This window comes from Polyodon spathula, chromosome 10, assembly GCF_017654505.1.
Source record: "Polyodon spathula isolate WHYD16114869_AA chromosome 10, ASM1765450v1, whole genome shotgun sequence".
Taxonomy (NCBI): domain Eukaryota; kingdom Metazoa; phylum Chordata; class Actinopteri; order Acipenseriformes; family Polyodontidae; genus Polyodon; species Polyodon spathula.
In genome coordinates, this window is record NC_054543.1 from 12,788,109 (window position 1) to 12,800,690 (window position 12,582).

The 12,582-nt window shown below is 36.8% G+C and overlaps 1 protein-coding gene across 1 annotated transcript; it reads left to right on the forward strand.

The window, feature by feature from the left end:
* Positions 1-8,425, forward strand: LOC121322073 (RPE-retinal G protein-coupled receptor-like). Its single transcript, XM_041261576.1, has 7 exons — positions 1-216; positions 785-941; positions 2,559-2,680; positions 3,863-4,016; positions 6,369-6,486; positions 6,958-7,071; positions 7,450-8,425. Exons 1-7 carry the CDS (start codon positions 138-140, stop codon positions 7,591-7,593), a joined length of 888 nt encoding a protein of 295 aa, XP_041117510.1. The 5' UTR covers positions 1-137; the 3' UTR covers positions 7,594-8,425.
* Positions 8,426-12,582: the final 4,157 nt, after the last annotated feature.

Here is a 12,582-nt window from a genome sequence, read left to right on the forward strand (position 1 = left end):
AAAAAAAAACATAATAACTTTTCACGTGAACTTCCCCTTTAAAAGGAGGCTCCTTAGGTTACCAAACAAGAAAAAAGAAGAAAGTGGTCGGGTTGTGTATTTTTATATGATATATAATAAAGAAAAACGGGTTTAAAATGGTTACCTCTTCATCGTTACCGGAGGGTTTCACTGATATGGATGTGTTCGGACTGGGGACTGCTCTTCTTGTGGAGGGTAAATTCTGAGTGTAAATTAGCCTCATCTTGATGGATATATTGCGAGATTATATATAATAAATGAAACGGGTTTAGAATGGGTACTTCTTCTCCTTTACAGGAGGCTTTCACTGATATGGATGTGTTTGGATTGGGGGGTGCTCTTCTTGTGGAGGGTAAATCTTTGACTGTAAATTAGCCAGATCTTGATGCGAGATGCTCAAACCGTCTGCATATGACTAATTACAGTAACAGAACGGTGATTTTAAGATTAGCTATTGACTTGACATAGTGTTATCGGACACCGGTTCTTATGTATCTACTGATATTATTTTATCATGTTTGCCATACAAAATAATCCCATTTTTTAATATTTAAGTTTTATGATTTGGGAAGACAGTTTAGTATTTTAGAAAATGAAAGTAACATGCAATATGTGTACGTTTAGGAATGTTATTTTAAAGGTTTAGATTGTGATACAAATTGTTCATTATACATGATCTATTTCCTTTAGGCAAATTCTGTTTCAACCAATTAATTTTATCTGTATAAATGTATAACTATTTTTTTGTTTGCTTGTTTTTAAGGTCTCCTTGGCTTCTTACTCAATGGGCTGGCGATACTTTCTTTTTTTAAAGTAAAGGAAATGAGAACTCCCAGTAATTTTCTCGTTCTCAGTCTGGCTGCTGCCGACATTGGGGTTTCCATGAACGCTTTTGTTGCAGCGTTCTCCAGCTTTTTGAGGTAGTGTTTTTATAAATCTTTTACACAGTGATTTAAGTTTGACTCGGCACTAACCTTTGAAGAGAACAATACAAAATGACATAAAATAGAATATTACAGTATTACAGGCATAACACCGCACACTTCTAGTGATCACAATATGTCATGTAGGCTATCGTTATGCTAACCTGCTTTGAGTTTGACATTATGTATTAATGAAAAGCTCATGCACACACCGGGAGTGCATCAGTGTAAGGTGTGTTTTGTTTTTTTGTTGTTTTTTGTTTTGTTTTTAAATGCTTCATTATTTTGTGGTGTATTGTACTATACTATTTCATCTATATTGTTCCTAGCTTTTTTTAGTGAAATACAGATATATTTTTTAAAAAGGCATATATTTCACATAATGAGTAGTAGCAAATGTGGTAAAGCTTTGCCAAAAATAGGTATATTCTTTTTGTTAGGTAATTTGGGTGTTGTCAGTTTGCAACTGTGCTTACTGTAATTCAGAGGTCAGAGTTATTATGGAAATAGAGGTATTGGTGTCCCTTTGCATACAGCAGCATTAGAGTAAGGGCAGACATGTGAAGCTATGGCCACAAATTTTGCTCATTTATATATATAATCTAAATTATAACATCATGTAATCAAACTGCAAAATGATATCAACAAGTCTACAGGAATCCATAATTATTGTATTCAAAATGCCTCGTTTTTCAATTTGTCATTTTTTTGTTAAGTATATGGAAAACTACAAAGTAGTATATAATTCAATATGTTAATGTAATGTTATTCAGCAGTTTCATTCGACTTTATGAAGCAAAATAAATTAATTCTATAAGGTGATACAAAACTTTTGGCAATCGCTATAGAATATGAGCAGGACATGGCCTAGAAATGAGCCTTGGTGGACTCCAACAGGGGCAGAAGAAATGGATGAAACTAGTACTGACATACTGACAGGTCTGCAATTGGCTACAGCTGTACATGGGCTAGTTGGATTTGTAGATAGGAATATTAAACTTACAATTGCAAACATTCAATTGCACATTTTCTGAGAGGATCAAAACCATTGTAAACATATAACACTTAAGAAACAATTTGGCATTGTAAGTTGTCTGTTAGTTACACCTTTTCTAATTATTGGATTCCCCTTTGCCTTTGCACTTGATTCAAAGGACCTGTTAAGTTTAGATCAACGTTGAACTAGAGTGGGTGTTTATTGTCATTATTGTCATTGTCAAAAGGGATGGGGATTGAAGGACCAGAGGTGGTGAAATTGTTGACATTTAATTCAATGGCGAATGTACTTGGCAGGCTTTTTAACGCGTGCCATTTTGTGTTGGCTGGTGGAGTCTTCTATTTGTAATTTGGTTGTTCTATTTGTTTCATTTAAAAAGTAAACTGTGTGGGTACCTGGTGGTAAAAGCACAGCCGTGTTGTGTATAGGGTGTCATAAATGACATGCTGGCACTGGCGCTCCCTCTGGTTAGAGAGGCAAAACCAGCAGGGACTGTATCTCCTCATCGCTCTTTAGTGGACCCTACAGTCCAGGGACAAAATTGCTGGGCACTCTAAATTTTAAATAAACGCTGCTAAACATGTGGCAATGTGATTTGTTTGATAATGTGTTTGCAGGTACTGGCCATATGGTTCAGAAGGTTGCCAGACTCATGGTTTTCAAGGGTTTGTGACAGCTCTAGCCAGCATCAGCTCCTGTGCAGCCATTGCCTGGGACAGATACCACCAGTACTGCACCAGTAAGTAACATGTCATGGCAACCGTACAAAACAAGGGATCACAACAAGGAACTGTGAATAGGCTGCATCAAAAAAAAAAAAAAACTGTATTTTTTTCCAACCTTCTTTTGTCTGTTTTATTCTTTCAGGGATGCTGGATCAAAACAGAGCATTAGCCATTACCAGTATCTTAAAATTGGATTGAAAGTGGTCATCTGATCCTGTTTTTTCACAATATCACATCAATTATACAATTTTAAAAAGGGTTTAGAAGTTCTTGGGTATAGTGTTTCAAAATTTAAGAGGCAGCTTTTACCTGAATTCAGAAGATACTGTTCAGTTCTAGAAATAGATAATGCAGGATAGACCAGCCAACGTCTCTCTTTTTTATAGTAAGAGCCAGCACCATCTAATGAACAACTACTCTACTTTGCCAGAAATACAAAAGGAAAGGACAGACATTGTTCACTAGAAGACGTTGACATAAAGACATTTAGTCTGATCTATGCTGTGTTTTATATGTCTATGGTTGGCAAGTGAAGAGGAAATTCTGAACCCGGGTCAAAGAATCATAGCACAGACTATCAAAAAAGTAAAAAAAAAAAAAAAAAAAAAAAAGATTAATTGTAATAAGTGTACAACAGTGCTTTTTGTAAAAGGACATACAAACTGTTACTTATCTAGCTGTGTGTAGAGTAGGAGCGCTATACATAAACTCCTGGGTTTTTCATCTAAAACTTTGTAACACCAGTTGTTTGTAATCCTTTTGGGTGAATGAAACTAAATCTGTGCTGGTTTTATGTTTTCAGTTCAGTTATATTTATTCAACCAGGAACATTCCATGAAGATCTGGATAGCAGGGGTGTCTTAACAGCGGACAGCATTCCAATAACCAAGTTGTATTCTAGAGACTTAGTAAGCAGTTAGCGCACTCTGCGCACTTGTTATCGGGTGCTCTAATTGGTTATTGATGAATACCTGGAAGTGTATGGAGGCATTGTGCTCCAGTGGTCAAGTCCAGGGCTTAAAACCAGAAGGTCACTGGTTCAAATTCTATCTCTGTCATTATGTGACTCTGAGCAAGTCAGTTAACCTCCTTGTGCTCCATCCTGCAGATGAGATGTTAAATCAATGTCCTACTGTATGTGACTCTGCATATAATTTCAATTGAATTAAAAGAGAATTTTTTTTTTTTTTTTTCAGGAACAAAATTGCAGTGGAGTACTGCCATAACTGTTGCAGTTGTGGTGTGGGGATTTTCTGCATTCTGGTCTGCCATGCCTCTGCTGGGATGGGGAGAATATGACTATGAACCTCTGAGGACCTGTTGCACACTGGACTACACCAAGGGAGACAGGTACAGGAAGCTTGCCATTGTCTTTCAACACTTGTAATGCCGATTATTGTAATGGTGTCCAAGAGTTTTATATCACCTACAATTAAAATAAAATAAACCACATGAACATAATTTTTATCGTTTATTTAACATCATGTAATCAAAGAAACTACAAAATGATGTTGCAAAAAGTCTACTGGAAGCCATCATAGGCTTACAGAACTATTAGATTTTGAAATATCACATTTTTCAATTTGTAATTTTTCTTAAGTATACAGAAAACTACAAAGCAGTATGTAGTTCAGTGTGTTAAAGTAATATTATTCAGTGGTTTCATTTGACTTTATGAAGCAAAGTGAGTTAGTTCTATGGGGTGCTGTAAAACTTTCAGCCACAGCTGTAAGTATGGTAACGCTCTGTAATAACCGCAGTTAACAGTAAATGGATTGTGTATAAGCTTGGGAAAAGCATGTGTCTTCACCATGCCACGGAGATCCCTGCAAGTCATGCACAAGATGGTGCCCAGCTGAGACCAATCAGACCGGGCACCCAGCTTCAGGGTTCACTTTTACCGTGAGGGAGCTGAAAGCCATTGAACAAAACTGTAACCCCTGTATATGAAGAAAGCCATGCATCCAGTTGATATTAAAGTATTATGTTAAACATGTTAATAAAACTGTTGGAAAACATGGATTGAGAATTGATTAGCAGTTTGCTACGCATGTGGACTGGCAGAGCTATACTGGTGTTCTTTTCTGAAAAGAGACTAATATTGCAGATAGCAGACTGTTTGGTTCAAATTGCATGTACTGCTAACCACTGATAGAGACGATGCGTCTACAAGTTTCTTGCCCAGCATTGACTGCAGGCTAACGAGATAACAATGCTGTGGACTAGAAGGGAACAGGCTCTAAAGACTTCAGAGAGATCGAAAGAGATAATGCCACTAGGATCAAAGGGAGTCGCAAGAAGATAACAAAAGGCAGATGTATGGATCTTTTGTCTCCAGGAGTGTGAAGAATGCACTGAGTTCAGAGGTTGTCACACTAGACTACACACACAGACACACACACAGACACACACACACACACACACTCGCACAATAAATTTAATTACCTTGACCACTGGTTAAGTGTCAGAGAAAGGGGAGGTGGACCATCTATACAGAAGGGTATTTAATGTCATGCAAACATTGGAATGATGAGTATTCTGTTTGTCCTGTACCTGGGACCAGACTCCCTGCATATTTCAATAAACCTGGCAACTGATTGAAGAAAAGGACTCTGTTGAAGAAAAGGACTGTGCATTTTCTTGAATCTACTTAACCACCATCATTTTCTTTAAGTTACTTCAAAAATTATGCCACTGTCAACACCTGTTTATCTATTGAAGTAAAAAGATCTTTAACCACAATGTTTACAAAATGCTTACCAGAAAAAGTTCAGAGCAAACAAATTGAAAAGTGCCCTATACTGTTGTAGCCAGTTAAATACTGCAATTTAGAAATGTTTACTTCTAAATGCAGAATGAATAGTCGTTGTATACAATGACAGCCAGAAGACTCCAAATGTTGACTTGTGCCTTGGAGTCAAGTAGATACATTTTTGCAAGGAATGGGAATTTATTATTTTTTGGGACATTTTCAATAACCCTTCTACTCTATACAAGCTGCTAATGCGTTCCAGCTACTAACCGACTCTTGTGAGATTGCAACTGCAATTTATAAAATATCCCACCCCTTTTGTGACAGTCAATACTGATTGGTTGATTGTTTGTGTTCAAAAGCAATGTAAAAAGGCGTGGTGCGCAGGGTGAGTTATACAGTGCAGGTCCGTGCCTGGCTGGGCCAATCTTCGCTGGGGATTCCGTAGGGAGCTTTTCGCTGGCTCTGGCACACCCAGGCGCCACTGAGCTCAAAAGCAGACACCTGTAGGGCTGACATTTGTCTTCCAGTGGTCGGTAGCTCTTTGACATCCACTCTTGAGTTCCTGGATGTAAAAAAGGAAGGTAGCTCCAGTTCTCCTGAGCTGTGTGGGTAATTGCTGAGCAAGACTTAATTGAGCACACTAAGTCTGGAATCACACACACACACACACACACACAAAGGTGCAATGCACTGCCTACACAGATTCACAAATCTAGCAGGATTTATCATTGCACCAGCTGGTGACCAGCACCCATAGTTCCTGCACCCCTGAATGTATGCTGCTTTGGTACCCAAGCTGAAAAGAGAATTGGCCAGACAGCTGAAACAGAGTCAGTTGATCTTCAGTCGGTACATGGTTTACAGCAGTAACACTCACATTTTTTTGTATTGTATGGCTGTGAAGTGTTCAGAGTTAATGTGTTTTTTTTTTTCTCTTTTGCCTGCAGAAATTTCATCTCCTTCTTGCTTCCAATGGCATTTTTCAACTTTGTGATTCCAGTTTTCATCATGTACACTTCCCATCAATCAGTGGCGCAGAAGTTCAAGAAAACTGGACAGAAAAAAGTAACATAGGAACAGTGCAGTACAGATATACAAGTAAAAGTTTCAATAGAAGTTCTGTGCTGGTTGCATAACCAAATCCATTGCGCTCTATTGGATCCTCTTAGACAAGAAACAAAGAGACTCTACAGTGTGCAAATGATGCGTCACCATTGCCTAACCTCTACATACAAATCAGCACAGTGGGTTTGAATTCACTTGAACAGTTTCAACCCCACAGCAAGAGCCTGACTCAGTCCAGGAGTACTTCTGTCTTTGTATGTTATGTTGTACTCCAATTCGAACTGGTATTGAAAATGAGGTATATCATAAAATGGTATTGCTAACGAAGCAAGACTAAACCCTGCTTATTGTTTCATAACTGTATACAGTCTATCAAGTCTCACAGAATTTTATCATTAAGAACTTATATAAGTGAAATATTTGGAAAAGAATATAAGGAATTAAAATATATGCCAACTTGTGCCTTTTCAGTTTAATACTGGACTTCCTCTGAAGTCACTTGTTATTTGCTGGGGCCCCTATTCTCTTCTATGTCTGTATGCCGCTGTTGAAGATGCCACGCTTATATCTCCTAAATTGAGAATGGTAAGAAAATATAAAGATGCATGTTATTAATGATGAGTAAAGTAATGGACAATTCCAAAAGACCAAGCTGACAGTGAAGTAGTCAAGCATAGGCATTATGGTTTCTGTTGATAGGAATTTGACAGCTACTTAAAAAATATCAACTATCAATTAAAATAAATTGTTCAGTTTTCCAGTTCAGTCTTTATTGGCATTTCTCCTTTGTTTAAAAGCAGAGATGTGCAAAGAATTCTGAGAGACTGACTTTGTTTTTTGTTTTTTGTTTTACTTGTAATGGACTTTTTATAAGGTGGGCCGATTTTGTAAGTATGATAATACTAGGCATTATTAAAAGCTCCAAAAAATGGAGTGAAAAAGTGATCTTTATTATTTTATTAGATCCCTGCTATCCTGGCCAAGACTTCACCAGCAATAAATGCTTTAATATATTCATTCGGAAACGAGAACTACAGAGGTGGAATCTGGCAATTCCTGACTGGACAGAAGATGGAACCAGTTCAGACTGAGAACAAGACAAAATAAACAAGTTGATTTGTTGAACTTAAACCCGTTCATAATGGATCCAGTTGACGTGTTGAACTTAAACCTTTGTGTGTGTGTCTAATATATATATATATATATATATAATTGTGAGAAAGCTGCTCTCACTACCATTTATTTGCCCTTTAAAAATGAGACCCAGCACACAGAAATAGAGGTTTAAGCATTGACAGGTACTATATTTATTGTCTGTACCTATTCATTACATTAGTCAGCACTCACATATCCAACCCTATAACATTTTGACTTCAGTGATGGTTAAAAGAGTGTGACACATATCTGATTATTATTTTGGCCGGTTCCAACCCTAGTTTGTTTTTCAAGGAACACAATATCAAACATACATATCTGAAAAGACTGTGTTTTAAAATAAATAGGCTTCCCTTTAGATGTACTGTGTTGGTTTTTGTGGTACAGTACTATATTTTCAACAGAAGCATTTTAATTCAGAATGATATGAGTCTGAAAATATCACACGTGGATTGTAATACAGTACATACTTTTAAAACCAGTACATATTGTAGCAGTATGTAAAATTTTCAGTTTACAACCCAACAGCAAAATTAAACCAAAATGTTACCCATGCACAGAGCTGCATACAATATAAAAGTTAATGCAGTTTCCCAATTTAAAACAGTATCCAAAGTCAGTATTCAAAATTGCACAATATATTGCTCAATAAGGCCCTAATGTCAGAGTTCACTTGCAAATGAAAATGCACAAGACTGGGGTGTGGTTTGATAGCGGGTAGATTTATTGTCTGTACCTATTAATATCAACTGCTTCAGACTGATTTGGCATGCAGAGGAGGTAACATTGAAGAGATGGGCTTTGTATTAGAAAAGTAATGACAGAGCCGGAAAGCTTTCTCACAATTATATGCAGTCATATTTAAATATAAATTCGAATATGGATAACCTATCATTTCAGTTGGATCCACTTTGGAAACCATTTGTTTTGTGTAAGCTAAAATAAAGATGGATAAGAACTGAAACCTATTCCATTCCTGCTGTTTTATCAGCAGTTAAAGTGCACTATGTTTTCATTAAGCTGCCTGGAAATGTGTATTTTGTTACAAATAAACTTAATTATGTGGTTCAAGTTTACATGACTGTTGAAGAACTTCTCTAACAAGTGCAAGTGATATACCCAGTAGTCAGAGATGTATGTCCTTGCACTGTGTGAGGGAGTAGAGCACTGGTCAACTTCATGATGCAGTAATCTTCATGTTTGTAATTGTAACAGTCTGCCCTGGGAATCAATAGGTGTTAACAGCACAAACAACTTTGCCCACACAATAAATCAACATCGCTTTACATCAACTGCTTTGAGTGGGGCTTCTGTTTTTCAGTTTTTATTAATTACATTTTTCTGTGCGTATTTGTAGCTATTTTCGAGTTTTATGTAAATTGTTATAGATATATATATATATATAGTATTTCGAAATGTCAAATTATTTTCATTTTCTGTCAGTTTTTCATTAAATATATGGAAAACTACAAAGCGGTATGTAATTTAATATGTTAACAGAACAGTATTCAGTAGGTTTCATTTGACTTTATGAAGGAAAAAGTGTTAATTCTATAAGGTGATGCAAAACTTTTGGCCATAGCTGTATATTTACAGGTTGTAAATGTCACAACATTGAGGAACTGCAGCAGATTATGTAATATTAGTTGGTGCTTGCTTAGGGATAAATATTTACATTTTTTGCCTGGGGGAATGAATAAGGAAATATTTCTAATCTCTTGAACAAGGGTGTTCCGTATGAATGCAAGCACAGTGAACATCCTTCGGGATCAAAAGATTACCAAACTAATGGAGATCAGAAAGCAATAATCATGTGGCTTAGTTGCAAAGCACAATTGCTGTAAAAAGAAAAATAATCCTGTTTAATAAAAAAAAAACAAGTGTACAACTGCAGTCTTTCTTAACAAGGCAAACTACTAGTTAAATAGAATGTCTCATTAGGACTGGAATGTTGCCTTAAAACCAAAAAAGCTGGGTCACAGCACAATACTGTCCTACCATCAAATTGTTTGGACAGGATTGTATAATTCCCAGCTCTTGCAACACAAGTGTAACAGTGTAACTTAGCCAGCTTTCTGGTCATGTGCATCATAAGTGTAGCCTGGCAGCTTTACTGAAGGCTTGTTGCTCTTTAGCACTAAAAGCACATGTTGTTGTGATGTAACATCTAAATCCCTCCATAATGAACTCCGTATGTCCTAGACTTAAGATTATGCAAGTATGAAAGCTTTTTGAATTGCTAGTGCACAAAACTGGACAAGAAAATACAATCTTCAGGACATTAAAAAGGTTTTTAGGCTCTTTCATTTATAAATCTATGACCCTGCACCCGGGCGTAACCATATAGGCAGAACAGGTGGCCCCCTAGGGAGGCAAATTGAAGCGGGCAGCAAAAACGGTACATAATTACATTTTATACTTCACATTTCTTTAATTGTAAAATGTTGAACATCTTAGATCACTGTTTCTTGTTCTGCAAATCTTACTGCTGATGTTACGGAACCATATCATGGGCAGTGGTGCAGTCATAAAACTGGAAGTACGGGAACACGGGGGGGGGGGTGGTCATGCAGGTGCGGTGTCACAAGAAATCTGGTCTCCCCTGGGAACAGACTCGTGGTTGTTGAGCCCGTTGCTAAGCAAAGGACTCCTTGAAGTTCCTTGCATATTCAAATTATGCAGGGCATTATTGGATTTCATTTAATTACCCTGACATTGATTCTTATAAAAGGACGTTGCTAATACAGGATAATCGAAACTTTATATCGATTTTATATCTCTGAAATTCTCTGTTGACTGTCCTGGAAATTGTTAAATTTGTAGCTACTTGCTTTTGACAACAAACCTGGCCAAGTCAGCCCTTAAAGTCACTAGATTTGTCAAGAAATGTGCTAAATTGGCAACACTGCTTGAAGGCTCAGAAAAAAATATTTGATTTACCCATGGCTTATTATTGCCTTGACACAACAAGGAAAAGAAATCGCTTCATCGGTGCCCAGGCACAGAAATTGGAGCAGTTGTGTGTCATTTAAGCATTTTCATAACACATCAGTAAAGATTCTTTAATTATTAAAAGTACCGGAGGATTTGCTGATTATATTATAAGGTACAATGAAAATATGATGTGTCTGAAGTAACCTGCATATCCTGTATCAATTGTTATTTCTATCTCTAAGTTCATGCCTGGTGGTGAACTGTCACAGAAGCCCGAGATGGAATTGTTTTCCTGTAAATCACTGAAGAGGCCCATCTATTAATTTTATAATACATATGATGCCAAGTCATTGACAGCACTCCATCGTTTACTTCCTAAGAGCTCTGCACTGCTCAGCAGATCCCATCCTCTACTCTTAATTGCACCTCACTACAGCAGATCTCGGTTCCCTCTTCATATCTGCTCACTGTTGCAGCAAATAAAAGTTGCTTTAGTTTACAATTTAAATCTACAACTGTCCTCCTCCAGAGCTTCCAAAGCTCCAGCAATCTAGTCTTATGTCTGCTCATCCTTTCAGATACAACAAACATTAATACATGGTGAGATACTTGGTACAAGACTGGAAATCTGTCTTGATTATAAGTTAAGGAGTTCCACTATTAGAACAATGACTGAAGTACTGAAACCCAAATTTCGGAATGTGAGTTCACCTTTTCCATTCCAAGCAGACATGATAGTAGTAAATCGCTGATCGATTACATATTAACTAACACATAGGTTGGTCTCACCACTCTCGTCTCCAGAACCGGCTTTCTCTCAGATCGAGCAACTACTTCCGCCGCCAGAGCCAACATTGATCTCCGTCCGGTCGAGGAACATGGGGCGCTGGCCCTCTGCACTGTTCATCCTCTACCGACATAGCAATAGCCATCAGTGACTAGCTAGCATGCTCAGAGTTTCTGCTCATTTCTGCTTCCTCTGCTCTATCCTTACGCCCAGTGGACACTCCCCTCCTTCTACCCCGGGACAGGGTGTAAATGCAATATGATTTGGTTAACAGTAACAATACATTCGTACATAACTGAACAGTCTAAATTGTGGAGAAATATAGGGGTAAAATATTATAAGGCACAGACATGTGATGTATTAAAATTATTTATTAGGAGAAAATTCTTTAATTTTAGCATAAGGAAATTTCCTGGTTTATTGCTTAAAATGTAGATATATTATACTACAGTAAAGGAGAGATAACCAAGTTGTATAAGAACCAGCAAAAGTAATCTTTTTCTTGTGTTAAATATCTTTTTTTTTCAGTACTTCTTTTTATACCTTAATTCGGTATATGCTTTATTGTATATTTTAAGTACACCTTGTAAGAATTAAAAGTTGCTGTTGCTTTGTGAGATTTCTGGTCTACAGTATCTGCAATGTCACCTATGGCGCAGGAAGCGAAAAAAACTCATGCAAATAGATGCAATATGAAAAATGTAACATTTCGTTATCACTCATTTCAATATCTGAATGCTGTTAAAGTAGGTCAAATAAAACTGATAGAAGTGGATGAATACTCTTTAACTCGTGATCCAACAAAAGCATGATTAATAGTTCAATGAATGAAGTATAAAAGCCAGAGTTGACTAATATCAAAACATTCAGTTTTTGATAAAGATTTCTATTTAATGAGCGTGCAAAAAGATTAGTGAAAGAGCAGGCTTTCTCTGTCTTCAGGCTTTTGGGACTGCAGTAGCAAGAGGATTATTCATTTTTATTTAGTCTTTCTGTTAAATTAAACCAAGGCTTTCTTTCTTTCAAATCGCATTTAGAGACAGATACCGTTTTGTTTATATTGTATAATAGTGTATAAATATGGGGTTCCATGTGGGGAAAAAAATAAGTGTTAATATTTTAACATGTTTTTATTTTCCAGATTTAACTTAAATCTTGTATTTTTTTCCCAGATTTGTAAATGTTGTGAAAATAAGTAAATATTTTAAATGTGTACATTC

Coding starts and splice junctions, on each gene's coding strand:
- LOC121322073 (XM_041261576.1), top strand. CDS start 138: ATGGTTACCTCTTCATCGTTACCGGAGGGTTTCACTGATATGGATGTG. Junction 217..784: donor GACTGCTCTTCTTGTGGAGG/GTAAATTCTGAG, acceptor CTTGTTTTTAAG/GTCTCCTTGGCTTCTTACTC. Junction 2,681..3,862: donor ATACCACCAGTACTGCACCA/GTAAGTAACATG, acceptor TTTTTTTTTCAG/GAACAAAATTGCAGTGGAGT.